Here is a 17,355-nt window from a genome sequence, read left to right as displayed (position 1 = left end):
AATCATGATTTTTGAATTCACGAACATTTCACAATTTGCAACTTTTTTCGAAATCCTTAATAATTTTTAAAAAGGAAAAATATTAAAACAGAGAAAAGCAAAAAAAAAAGAAAAAAACACAAGGTGTTTCCGGCCCCGCACATGGGCTGGCCAAGAGGGGCGCGGCGGTAGCCGGGGGGTGAGCGCGGAATAGGAGCTCCCCTTCCCCTAACCCCTCCGCCCCGCTCGCCCTCCCCCTCCTTTCCCCTCCGCCGCGCCGGAAGTCGGCCGGCCATGGAAACCCGACCCCCCACCTCCGGCCCTTCAGTCGACCCGGTGGATCCCATCCCCATCCCGCTCGACACGCCGATACACTTCTGGATTCCCATGGGGCGCGGCCCGGACGTCCTGCTGTCCGTCGATGGGTCTGGGAAGACCTTGCGGAGCTGGCCGGACGGTCCTTGCGAGCGCCGGGCGACCATGCCCGACGTCGCCACCTCCTTCGGCGAGGGCCCGCTCGTCCTCGTCGAGGTGGATGTTGATGGGAGTTACTTCACCAGAACCCACCTCCCCTGCTGCGCCTTCCGGTCGTGCCCTAGCTTGCAGGGGATCATCAACAGAGTCTGCTCCACCCTGGGCCGCCCCTTGCCCTTCTGCTATCGGCCGCCGTATCCGTATGTGCCAGAACCCAAGCCATCAATTTTCTACTTTGTCCGGTCCAAATTGGGCTGTTTTCTTTTATTATCATATATCAGTAAACTGAAGATAACTGAAGATCGTATGCATTTCAGTCGGATTCATGTCGCCACTACTTGCCGCTGTCTGAATTCTCATCTTTCAGTTTTTCTTTGTGCGTAGAAAGCAGGAAAAAAGTGACTGTGTTTTTTCCATTTTGTGCTTGCCTTGATAATATGTATATAATTCCTTGACTAAGATAAATTGCTCATCGAGCTGCTTGTTCCACTCCAGGTGCGGGGACGACTTTATGGCGTCATTGGTGAACCCTCCTCGCCTTGGCGTCATCGCCAATTGCCTCTCCTCGCCATGCATGTTCACCCTGCACCTGCATAATTGGGGAATCGTGTTTTACATCAGGCTTGATCTTGCCGGATTGTACCACACGTATCCTCATGTGGCTGGTGGCCCATTTCAGACCTTAGAGGAGGCCTACTCTGCGATCCATGCCGACCTTCAAGACCGACGGGATCCCAGAATGTAACTTCCCTCGAATTCGTCCTATATTCTCATTTTCGTCTGTTCATTCGTCTCTATTTCCGTGTACACTTGCAGTCAGTTACTCTATCTTTGAACAGGTCTTCCTAGTCACTTACTTCTGTGATGTAGGCCATGGCAGATATATAATCCCAGTTTTTAGAACATGAAGCAGCAAAATGACCCAAAACCAAATTTCAACTATATAAAGAACTATGGCCCAGCCTACATTATTTTCTGGATTCCTGTACTGGGACCACTTGAGAGTTACGGAGGCATTTTTTTCAACTCTATTCAAGAGATTGTTGTCAAATAGTACTTCCTCTGCATCAAAATGTAGACTTTATTGTAGTTCAATTCAAACTGCAAAGACGTCTTATATTTAGATGCAGAGGGAGTAGTTCATAAATTATAAGCATAGCCGAAAATTAGTAATGTACATGGCGATACGTTAGAACTTTGTTACTGTACGATTGCTTAGCTTTTATCCTGTCACACCCACATATCTCTGCTTCCTTGTGTATGAAACTAGACGATGGTGATAGTTTTTAACTATGTATTGAGAGATTATAGGCTTGTATACCATTAACTGTGTTGAGATAATTTGAAAGTTGTTTGATGTATTTAAACGCCTTCTGCACAAAATAGTTAGTTCACTCGCCCTACTTCTCGCTGATATCATCAACATATTACTGCATTTAGCATCACTTTGTTTTAGCCACTTTTGATAAACTAGAATCTACTAACCACAGTGAATGCTCTGATCTAAATTAGGTTCATGTGTCAGCCTAATGATTCTCAAGTGGATTATGTCATACGCCAATGTCTTCACTGGCCTGATGGCACAAGGAAGAGGCGTTTGAAATCAGAACCAATTGATGAAATACGTGATCACAAGCGCCAGTTGGTTCAAGCTTTGGTGGACAAGTATAATGATTATTTAGGGGTTTGTCTCAGTCAGTCCTTCCCACCTCTACTCTATGTCCTGCAGGGTTGCAACGCGTCTTACTGTCTTATTCATGTAATAACAATTAATTAATCATTACTGACGGGATCCCTTCTTAATTTTAGGATACTGCATATGTACTCAAAGATGTTGTGCAGTATACATCAGTTCGTTCGCCCGATTGCCAAAAAATTACCAATCATATCAATTTCACTGCAAGGGCTAAAGGAACTGAAGATTCTGACTGTTCCATGGATGACCTATTCTTTGCTGAAGTCACGTCTATGATGGGAGATGACAAATTAGTGGTCAGCTGTTTCTGCAGGGTTAAAACTACTGACAACGGTATTATATTCTCTTATCCTAAGTCACATTTTGTTCAAATAAAATTCATGAGTCGCACTTGTGGAAAACTGGATGGAACGTCGTACCCTACCGAGGGCGACGGGTGCGTGTTAATATAGCCAGGAGCTGATCCCTGGAGTTTGCGTACAAGGCTGTTGAGATTACAAACGTGAGATACAAGGAAAGAGGAAGAGATATATTCGGTTACAAAGGATAGCTAACAACCTATCTATCTCTACCAGACTAACTTGATGTCCAAGCCTTATACAACCGTAGCATGCTGTTTTGACACCCTCTCTTAATCACAACTTGCACAAGTTGAGATTACGCTTGAATTCCTCAAAGCTCTTTGTAGGCAATGCTTTTGTAAAGCCATCTGCAACTTGATCTCTAGAGTGTATAAATCTAATATCCAGTTGCTTGTTAGCAACTCTTTCTCTGGCAAACTGAAAGTCAATTTCAATATGCTTTGTTCTGGCATGAAAAACTGGGTTAGCTGATAAATACGTAGCACCAAGATTGTCACACCATAAACATGGGGCTTGAGTACGTTTGATACCAAGTTCCTTTAGCAAGGACTGAACCTAGATAATTTCTGCTGTGGCATTTGCCAATGCCTTATACTCTGCCTCTGTACTTGACCTGGATACCGTAGCTTGTTTCTTTGCACACCATGATATAAGATTAGGTCCAAAAAATACTGCAAAACCACCTGTTGAACGTCTATCATCTAAACAACCTGCCCAGTCAGAGTCAGAAAAAGCACTGACTAGAGTAGATGGTGACTTGCTGAAAGTAAGTCCTGTGGTCAAGGTGTTTTTAACACATCTGACAATGCGCTTAGCAGGAGTCCAGTGAGCAGTAGTGGGTGCATGAAGAAACTGGCATACTTTATTGACAGCAAATGAAAGATCAGGTCTGGTAAGGGTCAAGTACTGAAGTGCACCTACCAAGCTTGTGTAGTTGGTGCTGTCCTCTTGGTTCAAGGGATCTCCTTCTGTAAGAGACAGTTTTTCAGAGCTGGATAATGGAGTTGGAGATGACTTACATAGATCAGTTGCATATTTTTCTTGAGAAAGGTGAAGATCATCTCCATGTCTCTTCACTTCAATCCCTAGGAAGAAATGTAAATCTCCTAGATCTTTGAGAGCAAACTCAGCACTCAAATCTTTCAACAATCCTGTCAGTGCCTCATTAGATGAAATTGTAACAATTATATCATCAACATAGATAAGTACAAATATGGACGTATTTGACTTGTTGTAAATGAATAATGAGGTGTCATCCTTGGAAGAAGTAAAACAAAGTGCTTGCAGTTTGTGACTGAGACGTGAGTACCATGCTCTGCGAGCCTGTTTCAGCCCATAGATAGCTTTGTCAAGCTTGCATACATGTGAGGGTGACTTTTCATCTTCAAACCCAGGAGGTTGTTTCATGTAAACGTCCTCTTCCAGAACACCATGAAGAAACGCGTTCTGTACATCTAGCTGTCTAAGACACCATCCCCTGGAAACAACAATAGACAAAACAAGACGGATGGTGGCAGCTTTTACTACAGGACTAAAGGTGTCCTCGTAGTCTAGACCATATCTCTGCTTGAAGCCCTCTGCAACAAGCCTAGCCTTATAACGATCTATAGGTCCATCAGATTTTCTTTTAATTCTGAAAACCCACTTGCAATCAATCAAGTTTTTACCTTGCCGTGGGGGAACTAGATGCCACGTGTTGTTTTTCTGGAGAGCCATGTATTCTTCTTGCATGGCCTTTCTCCATGTTGCATCACCGAGTGCCTCTTGAAGTGTACCAGGTTCACCTGTAGAGCAAGCCAAGCTAAATTTGGTAATATTTTTATAATTTATAGGCTTGATTACCCCTTTTTGAAGTCATGTCCGCGGCGTCGTAGGAAGCACAGCCGCAGGTGCCACAGATGATCCAGAATCACCCCTGCCGAGCCAGATCCCGAGACAGGTGCGTCTGCAGCAAGTCTGGGCTGGGTCTGGCGAGGATTTTTTGTGGCTGAAGGTGCAAGCGTAGAAGAAGGAGCCGGTGCAGGAGATCCCGGGTCAGGGGCGACCAACTGTCGCTGCACGGGGCGCCGCGTGTAGTAGCGGCTGGCATCCGCGGGCCAACGAGTCGGAGGCGGCGACGCGGCAGCAGGTGATTCGCCAGGCGCGGGACCAGGTGCGGGGCCAGGCGCGGGACGAGTCGGGGATGACTGGGCGTCCGCACGGGAAGGGCGGAAGCCCATGCTGCCGCTGACAGGATCAGGCGCGGGTTCTGGCGCACTGACGCGCGTGTGCGGCGCAGATCCCGTGGTGGATGCGCTGCCAGGCTGCTGCTGCGCCGATCCCAAGGGAGATTTGCTCCCCAGCAATGGACACATAAAATGTGACCCATTTTCTGCATTGTTTGGTACTGTTTCTGCAGTATTTTCATCTGTATTTTCTCCTGCAACACCACAAAGCTCATGTAGATCGTTATGAGGGTTAGTCAACATTGGGTCATTGCAATTATTTGCCCCTATGGCGTCACTAGTAAGATGAGAGGGTAGGAGGAGAATTTCTTGATGAAGAAGTGCTCCGGCATTAGGGTGGAGATCAACAAAGGGAAATTTGGTTTCATCAAAGACTACATCGCGAGAGATGTTGACACGGCCGGTAGAGACATCAAGGCATTTAATGCCTTTGTGTTGAGCACTATATCCAATGAAGACACACTGTTTTGAGCGGAACATGAGTTTGCGGTTGTTGTATGGTTTAAGATTGGGCCAACACGCGCAACCAAAAACACGAAGTGAGTTGTACTCCGGTTTGATATGGAGAAGTCTTTCAGTGGGTGTTTCATAGTTGATGACTCGGCTAGGGAGCATGTTTATAAGATGCACGGCGGTGAGGAATGCTTCATCCCAAAACTTAAGTGTCATGGATGCACGTGCAAGAAGGGCAAGTCCTACTTCAACAATGTGTCTGTGCTTGCGTTCAGCAGACCCATTCTGTTGATGGGCATGTGGGCAAGACACATGGTGAGAAACTCCAACAGTTTGAAAAAATGAATGCAATTTTTCGTACTCCCCTCCCCAATCAGATTGAACAGCAATTATTTTACTGTCAAACTTGCGTTCAACGAGAGCTTGGAAGTTTTGAAACACTTGGAAGACATCAGATCGTTTCTTAAGAAGATAGATCCATGAATATTTGCTGTAGTCATCTATGAAACTCACATAGTAGGTATATCTACCAACAGAAGAAGGAGCAGGACCCCAAACATCAGAAAAAATGAGTTGCAATGGTTTGGTAGAAATACTTGTAGAAATTGGATATGGTAATTGGTGGCTCTTGGCCTTTTCACACGAATCACAAATTGTTTCAATGCTACGCTCACCAACATATGGGAGCTTATTTTTCCTAAACAATCTCCCAACTAAAGAAAAAGATGCATGCCCTAGTCTATCGTGCCACCGAGATGATGAAAGCTTGGTAACACCACATGCTTGTTTATTGAGCCTTCTAAGTTCAGGAATCAACGGGGAAAGCCCTCGAACGCATCTACCTCGATATAGGATATTCTTCGTGACCTGGTCCTTGATAAAAAAGAAGAACGGGTGAAACTCAAGAAAAACATGATTGTCAAGGGCTATACGATGAACGAAAAGAAGATTCATGGAGGCTCTAGGGACATGCAAAAAAATTCTAAGATGGATTTTTCGATGAGGGGTTTTAATAACTGAGTGACCAATGTGACATATCATCATACCTTCTCCATTTGCAGCATGGATTTTGTCGGGGCCGCGGTACTTCTCCCTCATGGTTACTTTTTCAAGTTCGCCCGTGATGTGGTTTGTGGCACCACTATCCACGTACCAGTTGGTGTCGACGCCGTACGATCCTTCAGCGCCGCCGGCTACCTTCTCGTCTTGGGATGAGTCATCGTCCTCCTCAAAACGGTACCAGCAGTCTTTCGCCGAGTGCCCCGGCTTGCCGCAAATCTGACACCTTATGGCATCAGGACGCGACTTGGTGGAGGAGCTGTTGCGGCGACCCCTAGTGTTGGTGTAGGAGGGCCGACCGCCACTGCTGTTCCCGTTGTTGTTGGCGCGAGAAGGGCCGTTGTTGTTCTTCCCTTTGCGAGGCGGCCCGCGGTAGCGAGAGGAGCCTCCGCCCCCGCCACCTCCACGGCCGCGAGAAGCACCATTAGCTGAAGATTTGAAGCCGTTGTCGTTGTCGCGGTAGAGCGCCACCCTCTGGTCGAAATTGCTCATCTGAGCAAATAGCCTATCGAGCGTGACTAGGATGGTGCGAGCGTCGAGCGCCGAGACCAGCGGCTGGTACTCCATATCCATCCCTGCGAGGATGTGGGAGATCAGCTGGTCGTCCTCCAGCGGCTTCCCTGCAGCCGCCAGTTCATCCGCCAGCGAACGCATCTGGGCGAAGTACGTCGCGACGGACTGCTGCCCCTTCTGTGCATTAGCAAGGGCTATGCGGATGTTGTTGATGCGGGAGATTGACGTCGAGGAGAACATGTGCTCCAGCGCCGTCCAGAGATCGTGCGTGTGAGTGATGGAGGTGACCTGCACAAGAACTTCCTTCGACAGATTGGAGAGCAGATATCCCAGTACCTGCCGGTCCTCCCTGACCCAGATCGGATGCAGGGGGTTGGGCGACTCCTCCTCCTTCCCGTCCGCTGCCTTGGTGGTGACAGTCGGGGCGGGCTCCTTCACGGTGCCGTCGGCATAGCCGAAGACTCCCGCGCCTCGGAGTTGCGGCGTAATCTGTGTACGCCAGAGCACATAATTTGTGTGGGTCAGCTTCTCCGTGATCTGGCTGTTGAGGCCGGCCGGAGAGTAGCTTGAGGAGGAGGAGAACATGGCGGCTCGGTGGAAAAGGCTAGACGCTAGATGTAATGGAAAAGGAGAGCTCTGATACCATGTGGAAAACTGGATGGAACGTCGTACCCTACCGAGGGCGACGGTACGTGTTAATATAGCCAGGAGCTGATCCCTGGAGTTTGCGTACAAGGTTGTTGAGATTACAAACGTGAGATACAAGGAAAGAGGAAGAGATATATTCGGTTACAAAGGATAGCTAACAGCCTATCTATCTCTACCAGACTAACTTGATCTCCAAGCCTCATACAACCGTAGCATGCTGTTTTGATAGCACTAACTTGAACTTATGTGTTAGACAGTTCTGTAAATATGTTTCTAGCTCTAGCATCTCCAAAATTCAATATGGCTCGTAGGTAAAACATACTCACATTAAGCCATAACACTGCATCCATAGCATGTCATATTCACTTGTTTGCTATACTGACATGTTTGTTTTGCCACATGATCCATTATCCTCAAGCTTTACGTCTGTCAACAGATTTATGCGTAGCCATGTTGAATGTACATTTTTGTACTGACAATTATTCATCTATAGTTATGTAGTGTTTGTGTCTGATTATAATTATTTGGCCATTAAATCACAATTCCACCTCACATTGTTTTCGTGTAAATAAAGGTCGCTGCCATGGTTGTACTGCAAAGCACCCCAATGTTGCTGTATACTTGCGTGGTGAAGCAGGCGCATCTCCATTTGGTGGACCTGTTATAGCCCGTCAAGTTGTTGAGGAAGATGTAAGTATGATGATTTATTCTGTGCTAGCGTTTGTCACTTCTTATTGCTTCACCTCACTTTCAGTTTCATGTCCTTTTAACAGTTAGAAGCCGAGGAGAGAAGGGTCAGACTTTACTACGAGAACCTGGTAATTGCATATCTCAGTGGTAAGTATCATCTGAAGTAACATGGTGTTGGTTTACTTGATTGATGATTTCTTGCTTACTTGTTTCTTTGTAGGGCCTTGATAAGCCAGGATATTTTGACGAACAGAGAGCAATCATGTCAGGAGGTTCGGTTATGAAGGAAAACTAAGAAAGTTTAGTGAAACTCTTGTGTCGTGACTGAATTATTATGTATGTTTTTATTTTTGAACTTGGCATGCTGTTGTAGTCAGCTGTTGGTTTATATATAGCGAGCGAGCTATACTTTCTGAAGTAGTTTTTGACTCTCACATTTAATGTGTGTTTTTTTTTCAGAGAGACACCTGTAATTTTATTAAAGGTACATCGATTTGGATCTAAGATCCAAGAAAATACAAATTAACTCCTATGACTAAGAATTACACTGAGATCTCTTTGAAACACCTTCTCCGTGGTGTCAATCTTTGCTAGACGAAATACGCCTAAGACAAAGATAAAGTGGTCGCATATTTGATGTGTTTGTAAGTACTACTAGACGACTAGTTGATTATCATGCTACAAAAATCTGTTTGTAACACAGTGAGACTGTTTGGAACGAGTCTGTCAAATTTGGAACATACAAGGGGATTGCAAGGCTAATTTAGAAATGAAAGTGACTATACAGCTCCATCCGTCCAAATAGCCAGCCTCTTCACCTGATTGACATATAATGTAAACCCCTCTTCCTGCAAAAAAGTAAGAGAAAGATATTAATGATATAAACCCGGTGCCGCTATGTTGGACGAAATACAAATATGTTGTTATTTCTCGTTATTATATAAGAAAAACAACACCGTCCTCCTAAAGAATGCATTTCATGCATGCGGTGTCAAAATTCTTAAAAGAATTAAAAAAGAATTCAGCCACATCAATATTAAGAATCTTGACTTATACCAGCTCAGCAACAATCAAGTGAGCTTGTTACGCCACGTATGACCCGATGCAGAGTATCAACCCCGAAGGTCATCAAATCCTCTCTATGGAGAAGCTCTAGCTCTAAGAGAAGAGAAAGTCTTTCTTTTGCCCACAGCCGTGCCTTTGGAGAAGTGATTTGTGAGTCTGAATCTCACGTCCCCATCAACTTGACTTAGCATGGTGCAGATTTCATCATTGCATAAAACAGGCAGCACAACAGTTCATCACATTACATAAAACAGGTAGCAAAAGAGTTCATTCATTGCATAAAACAAGTATCAGCAGGATGAGCCGTTTACGATCTTCTACTACGTTGATATGCAAAAAGCTTTTGACATTCCTTTGTATATTTTCCATTCCACTTGGTACATTTCTGCATGTGACCTTCTGTTGGTTTATCAGACCCGTATGCTTGCAGCAGATAAACTGGTCGATGCTTTGGCAACATCGCCTACATCAAGAAACATTTTTCTCTTCAATCAACAAGCGGGGGTCGGGACCTCCGCCACGTAGGACTCCGACATCCCAGTCCACTGAAATCCCCTCTACTGGACCACCCTTCCTCCCACTTCGTCCCTTCCCCCTTGCTCCGTATCCGCACCCTCCTAGTTCGATGCCGCCACTGTACCACTCTAGCCACCGACCAGGCCTTGCCGGACGTCCACCGCCCCCCACGCGTAGCCTGCCTTGGACTACGCCGTCGTCCACCTCGGATCTATCCGTAGCCAGGTATCCTACGCGCCCTGTTGACGCTGTCCACGCCAAATACCACGTCCAATAAGTGTTCGGACAAATTTCGTTGAGCGTTTTGGTGATGTTTTTGTTGCTTCTTTGGAGCAAGCACAATGCCCGGGTTACTCAGTGTGGGAGGATGAGTTGTTGTGTGATGCGTGGTTGACTAGAAGTGCGGACTTTGTTGGCATGAAACAAGGGGGGAGGGGGGGTGTTTTGGCTGAATGTGCATTCTTGGTTTCATGGGAAAAAGCACCTTTTGTGCCTTACAACTTGCACGTGATCTACGATCGCAATGTGAATTCACCAACCCATAGGTGGTACACCATCCTAAACTCTGTCATGAAGTATTGCAGTCAGTGGCGGAGTTTGAAGCCCATTGTTGGGCGGGCCAAACAGAAGGAAGCAGCTTGTGGGCCAGTGTTCCAAGGTTCAGAAGGAAAAAAAAAATAGTGTACAAACTGCGGAAAGTTGGACGGGCCACGGCCTATTCGGCCTTGCCGTGGCTCCGCCAGTGCGATTGCTCAAGTGGAGAAAAGGTTGCCACCGTGTGCATAAATACTAGAGATAGTAAGTTTTGCCTCTTTTTGCTCTACATGTTTCCCAATTTATTCATTCACTCAACGCTGCAACATGATAATCATCATGTTGTATAGCCATCACGCGCTGCCTTGCTGTACGAAAGAACGGAGGGAAAGCCATTCAAGTTCATACGTTGTTGGATGACGCTTAGGAGGCACAACGTCTGGATGACCAACATTTGCAGATACTGATGCATTGTTGGACTTGAATAATATTAATTTTTTATCGATGAAATTCAAGAACTTATTGAACATCCAGTTATCTATGATAATGAACTATTATTGTACTAGGATATTTGCATGGTATTTATGAACGATTTGTGCTTCTAGTGTATTATTTTGAATGCTCCGGACATAGGAAAAAAAGTAGAGACTGGCGTTTGATGGACATGGTTGGATGGCTCTCGTATATGTGTCCCCAGACGGATAGTGAGTCCGATTTGCAGCACGCACGTTGGAGGTGCACTTAGAGTGCGGAATTTTGTTACTTAAGCTCATGGAACTTGTAAACTAAGCCCATGCCAAGGATACGGCCCATCGTGACAGTTATTTTTAACGTTTTATATTTTATTTCTTCTAAAAGGGTAATACCAGTGCCACTAATACGAACCTTCTTACAAAACTTTTTTTTGTTGTAAAAATGTGTAGCATTCGCTTATTCTTGCATACTATATAGAACGGAATATTATGTGTAAATTGTGTGCTTATTTTATCATTATTTGCTATAATTTATGTTCTTTCTTCTAAAAGGGTTTCATCTAAAACCAACTTTATTAAAATAAATGGGCCTCCAAATAGAAGACGACTGTTCCCAGCTTTGTATGCCTAAACAGCCAGTCCCTTCACTTCCCAATACTTATAGACAAGGATTTTTTTTACGAGCCGACAGGAGTGCTGCCTTTTCATTAAGAAGAGGGAAGTATGTACAGAGTGGCATGTTTGTGGGAGGGTACATGCTGGAACCCCAAATAAAACAAACCCAAATATTATGGTTTCAGTTTGAGCATTGTGAACAAAAAAATGTGCACAATCTGACCAGGTTGTTATTGTCATGCAATGTGCTCATTTTCATTTTATTTGCTAATTTATTATGGTCTTACTCTATATATAGCATGTATTTGAGAATAAATTGACACCTAGTAAGATAGTATTTACTTCTCGAAGATTTAATGGGCATGGTCAGTGTGCTTATGTTGGGGAACGTAGTAATTTCAAAAAAATTCCTACGCACACGCAAGATCATGGTGATGCATAGCAACGAGAGGGGAGAGTGTTGTCTACGTACCCTCGTAGACCGTAAGCGGAAGCGTTATATCAAAGCGGTTGATGTAGTCATACGTCTTCACGATCCGACCGATCCAAGTACCGAAAGCACGGCACCTCCGAGTTCTGCACACGTTCGGCTCGGTGACGTCCTCGCCTTCTCGATCCAGCAAGAGGGGCGAAGTAGTAGATGAGTTCCGGCAGCACGACGGCGTGGTGACGGTGTTGGTGAAGAACAATCTTCGCAGGGCTTCGCCTAAGCACTACGAAAACTATGACGGAGGATAAACAAGAGGAGACGGGGTTGCGGGCACACAGCTTGGTGTTTCTTGATGTGTCTTGGGTGCTAGCCCTACCCCTCTATTTATATGTTGAGCCTTGGGGTCGAAACTTGGAGTAAAAGCCTCCACAAAGTCGGTTTCACGCGAAAGGCAAGAGTCCTTCTCGGACTCCAGGGCCAGACGCCAGGGACCCTGGCGTCTGGCCCCTGGCCCCTGGACTCCGCAAAACTTCCTTTTGCGCTTTCCAAAAACCTCGTGGGCTTTCCGCTTTGGCCCAGATAAAGTGTTCTTGTGCCCAAACATTTCGGGAAACATCCGGAACCCCTTCCGATGGATTCCGGAACCTTTCCGGAGATCAAACACTACTATCCACATATCAATCTTTACTTCCGGACCATTCCGGAGTTCCTCGTCATATCCGTGATCTCCTCCAAAACTCCGAATAACATTCGGTCACCAACATACATAACTCATAGTACTATATCGTCAACGAACGTTAAGCGTGCGGACCCTACGGGTTCGAGAACTATGTAGACATGACCGAGACACCTCTCTTGTCAATAACCAATAGCGGGACCTGTATGCCCATATTGGCTCCTACATATTCTACGAAGATCTTTATCGGTCAGACCGCATACAACATACGTTGTTCCCTTTGTCATCGGTATGTTACTTGCCCGAGATTCGATCGTCGGTATCTCAATACCTAGTTCAATCTCGTTACCGGCAAGTCTCTTTACTCGTTCCGTAATACATCATCCCGCAACTAACTCATTAGTTGCAATGCTTGCAAGGCTTATAGTGATGTGCATTACCGAGTGGGCCCAGAGATACCTCTCCGACAATCGGAGTGACAAATCCTAATCTCGAAATACGCCAACCCAACAAGTACCTTTGGAGACACCTATAGAGCACCTTTATAATCACACAGTTACGTTGTGACGTTTGGTAGCACACAAAGTGTTCGTCCGGTAAACGGGAGTTGCATAATCTCATAGTCATAGGAACATGTATAAGTCATGAAGAAAGCAGTAGCAACATACTAAACGATCAAGTGCTAAGCTAACGGAATAGGTCAAGTCAATCACATCATTCTCCTAATGATGTGATCCCGTTAATAAATGACAACTCATGTCTATGACTAGGAAACATAACCATCTTTGATCAACGAGCTAGTCTAGTAGAGGCATACTAGTGACACTTTGTTTGTCTATGTATTCACACATGTATCATGTTTCCGGTTAATACAATTATAGCATGAATAATAAACATTTATCATGATATAAGGAAATAAATAATAACTTTATTATTGCCTCTAGGGCATATTTCCTTCAGTCTCCCACTTGCACTAGAGTCAATAATCTAGTTCACATCGCCATGTGATTTAACATTAATAGTTCACATCTTTATGTGGTTAACACCCATAGTTCACATCGACATGTGACCAACACCCAAAGGGTTTACTAGAGTCAATAATCTAGTTCACATCGCTTATGTGATTAACACCCAAAGAGTACTAAGGTGTGATCATGTTTTGCTTGTGAGATAATTTTAGTCAACGGGTCTGTCACATTCAGATCCGTAAGTATTTTGCAAATTTCTATGTCCACAATGCTCTGCACGGAGCTACTCTAGCTAATTGCTCCCACTTTCAATATGTATCTAGACCGAGACTTGGAGTCATCTAGATTAGTGTCAAAACTTGCATCGACGTAACCATTTACGACGAACCTTTTGTCACTTCCATAATCGAGAAACATATCCTTATTCCACTAAGGATAATTTTGACCGCTGTCCAGTGATCTACTCCTAGATCACTATTGTACTCCCTTGCCAAAATCAATGTAGGGTATACAATAGATCTGGTACACAGCATGACATACTTTATAGAACCTTTGGCCGAGGCATAGGGAATGACTTGCATTCTCTTTCTATCTTCTGCCGTGGTCGGGCTTTGAGTCTTACTCAATTTCACACCTTGTAACACAGGCAAGAAACTCTTTCTTTGACTGTTCCATTTTGAACTACTTCAAAATCTTGTCAAGGTATGTACTCATCGAAAAAACTTATCAAGCGTCTTGATCTATCTCTATAGATCTTGATGCTCAATATGTAAGCAGCTTCACCGAGGTCCTTCTTTGAAAAACTCCTTTCAAATACTCCTTTGTGCTTTGCAGAATAATTCTACATTATTTCCGATCAACAATATGTCATTCACATATACTTATCAGAAATGTTGTAGTGCTCCCACTCACTTTCTTGTAAATACAGGCTTCACCGCAAGTCTGTATAAAACTATATGCTTTGATCAACTTATCAAAGCGTATATTCCAACTCCGAGATGCTTGCACCAGTCCATAGATGGATCGCTGGAGCTTGCATATTTTGTTAGCACCTTTAGGATTGACAAAACCTTTTGGTTGCATCATATACAACTCTTCTTTAAGAAATCCATTAAGGAATGTAGTTTCGACATCCATTTGCCAGATTTCATAAAATGTGGCAATTTGCTAATATGATTCGGACAGACTTAAGCATCGCTACGAGTGAGAAAATCTCATCGTAGTCAACACCTTGAACTTTGTCAAAAACCTTTTTCCGACAAGTCTAGCTTTGTAGATAGTAACACTACTATCAGCGTCCGTCTTCCTCTTGAAGATCCATTTATTTTCTATGGCTTGCCGATCACCGGGCAAGTCAACCAAAGTCCACACTTTGTTCTCATACATGGATCCCATATCAGATTTCATGGCCTCTAGCCATTTTGCGGAATCTGGGCTCATCATCGCTTCCTCATAGTTCGTAGGTTCGTCATGGTCAAGTAACATGACCTCCAGAGCTGGATTACCGTACCACTCTGGTGCGGATTTCATTGTGGTTGACCTACGAGGTTCGGTAGTAACTTGATCTGAAGTTACATGATCATCATCATTAGCTTCCTCACTAATTGGTGTAGGAGTCACAGGAACAGATTTCTGTGATGAACTACTTTCCAATAAGAGAGCAGGTACAGTTACCTCATCAAGTTCTACTTTCCTCCCACTCACTTCTTTCGAGAGAAACTCCTTCTCTAGAAAGGATCCATTCTTAGCAACGAATATCTTGCCTTCGGATCTGTGATAGAAGGTGTACCCAACAGTAACTTTTGGGTATCCTATGAAGACACACTTTTTTGATTTGGGTTTGAGCTTATCAGGATGAAACTTTTCACATAAGCATCGCAACCCCAAACTTTAAGAAACGACAACTTTGGTTTCTTGCCAAACCACGGTTCATACGGTGTCGTCTCAAATGGATTTAGATGGTGCCCCCTTTTTTTACGTGAATGCAGCTGTCTCTAATGCATAACCCCAAAACTGTAGTGGTAAATCGGTAAGAAACATCATAGATTGCACTATATCCAATAAAGTACGGTTATGACGTTCGGACACACCATTAAGCTGTGGTGTTCCAGGTGGCACGAATTTGTGAAACTATTCCACATTGTTTTAATTGAAGACCAAACTCGTAACTCAAATATTTGTCTCCGCGATCAGATTGTAGAAACCTTATTTTCTTGTCACGATGATTTTCCACTTCACTCTGAAATTCTTTGAACTTTTCAAATGTTTCAGACTTATGTTTCATCAAGTAGATATACCCATATCTGCTCAAATCATCTGTGAAGGTCAGAAAATAACGATACCCGCCGCGAGCCTCAACACTCATCGGATCGCATACCTCAGTATGTATTATTTCTGAATAAGTCAGTTGCTCGCTCCATTGTTCCGGAGAACGGAGTCTTAGTCATCTTGCCCATAAGGCATGGTTCGCAAGCATCAAGTGATTCATAATCAAGTGATTCCAAAAGCCCATCAGCATGGAGTTTCTTCATGTGCTTTACACCAATATGACCTAAACGGCAGTGCCACAAATAAGTTGCACTATCATTATTAACTTTGCATCTTTTGGCTTCAATATTATGAATATGTGTATCACTATGATCGAGATCCAACAAACCATTTGCATTGGGTGTATGACCATAGAAGGTCTTATTCATGTAAATAGAACAATAATTATTCTCTAACTTAAATGAATAACCGTATTGCAATAAACATGATCAAATCATATTCATGCTCAACGCAAACACCAAATAACACTTATTTAGGTTCAACACTAATCCCGAAAGTGTAGGGAGCGTGCGATGATGATCATATCAATCTTGGAACCACTTCCAACACACATCGTCACTTCACCCTTAACTAGTCTCTGTTCATTCTGCAACTCCTGTTTCGAGTTACTACTCTTTAGCAACTGAACTAGTATCAAATACCGAGGGGTTGCTATGAACACTAGTAAAATACACATCAATAATCTGTATATCAAATATACCTTTGTTCACTTTTGCCATCCTTCTTATCCACCAAATACTTGGGGCAGTTCCGCTTCCAGTGACCAGTCTCTTTGCAGTAGAAGCACTTAGTCTCAGGCTTAGGTCCAAACTTGGGCTTCTTCACTTGAGCAGCAACTTGCTTGCCGTTCTTCTTGAAGTTCCCCTTCTATCCCTTTGCCCTTTTTCTTGAAACTAGTGGTCTTGTTAACCATCAACACTTGATGCTCTTTCTTGATTTCTACCTTCGTCGATTTCAGCATCGGAAGAGCTCGGGAATTACTTTCGTCATCCCTTGCATACTATAGTTCATCACGAAGTTCTACTAACTTGGTGATGGTGACTAGAGAATTCTGTCAATCACTATTTTATCAGGAAGATTAACTCCCACTTGATTCAAGAGATTGTAGTACCCAGACAATCTGAGCACGTGCTCATTGCTTGAGCTATTCTCCTCCATTTTTAGCTATAGAACTTGTTGGAGACTTCATATCTCTCAACTTGGGTATTTGCTTGAAATATTAACTTCAACTCCCGGAACATCTCATATGGTCCATGACGTTCAAAACGTCTTTGAAATCCCGATTCTAAGCCGTTAAGCATGGTGCACTAAACTATTAAGTAGTCATCATATTGAGCTAGCCAAACGTTCATAACGTCTGCATCTGCTCCTGCATTAGGTCTGTCACCTAGCGGTGCATCAAGGACATAATTCTTCTGCGCAGCAATGAGGATAATCCTCAGTTCACGAATCCAATCCGCATCTTTGCTACTAACATCTTTCAACATAATTTTTCTCTAGGAACATATCAATAATAAACACAGGGAAGCAACAACGCGAGCTATTGATCTACAACATAATTTGCAAAATACTATCAAGACTAAGTTCATGATAAATTTGAGTTCAATTAATCATATTACTTAAGAACTCCCACTTAGATAGACATCCCTCT

The 17,355-nt window shown here is 43.9% G+C and overlaps 1 protein-coding gene across 2 annotated transcripts; it reads left to right on the top strand.

The window, feature by feature from the left end:
• Nucleotides 1-206: 206 nt before the first annotated feature.
• Nucleotides 207-8,559, top strand: LOC123048541 (uncharacterized). Of its 2 annotated transcripts, none has more exons than XM_044471623.1 (7): nucleotides 207-653; nucleotides 949-1,194; nucleotides 1,966-2,137; nucleotides 2,263-2,482; nucleotides 7,984-8,099; nucleotides 8,183-8,227; nucleotides 8,320-8,559. In XM_044471623.1, the coding sequence occupies exons 1-7, from the start codon at nucleotides 274-276 to the stop codon at nucleotides 8,392-8,394; spliced, it is 1,254 nt and encodes a 417-aa protein (XP_044327558.1). In that variant the 5' UTR covers nucleotides 207-273; the 3' UTR covers nucleotides 8,395-8,559. The 2 variants fall into 2 exon arrangements, with proteins under 2 accessions (XP_044327558.1, XP_044327559.1); XM_044471624.1 differs by having other exon boundaries at nucleotides 8,183-8,246.
• Nucleotides 8,560-17,355: the final 8,796 nt, after the last annotated feature.

The sequence above is a fragment of the Triticum aestivum genome, chromosome 2D (assembly GCF_018294505.1).
Source record: "Triticum aestivum cultivar Chinese Spring chromosome 2D, IWGSC CS RefSeq v2.1, whole genome shotgun sequence".
In the NCBI taxonomy this organism is placed as follows: Eukaryota; Viridiplantae; Streptophyta; class Magnoliopsida; order Poales; family Poaceae; genus Triticum; species Triticum aestivum.
The sequence above is the reverse complement of the archived record's forward strand: the minus strand, read 5'-3'. Positions and strand labels throughout refer to the sequence as shown.

Bases quoted from the DNA above. Each gene is read 5' to 3' on its own strand.
- LOC123048541 (XM_044471623.1), top strand. From the start codon at position 274: ATGGAAACCCGACCCCCCACCTCCGGCCCTTCAGTCGACCCGGTGGAT. The intron at 2,483-7,983 runs GTATTATATTCT...GTGTAAATAAAG, and splicing joins GGTTAAAACTACTGACAACG to GTCGCTGCCATGGTTGTACT. The intron at 8,100-8,182 runs GTAAGTATGATG...TCCTTTTAACAG, and splicing joins GTCAAGTTGTTGAGGAAGAT to TTAGAAGCCGAGGAGAGAAG.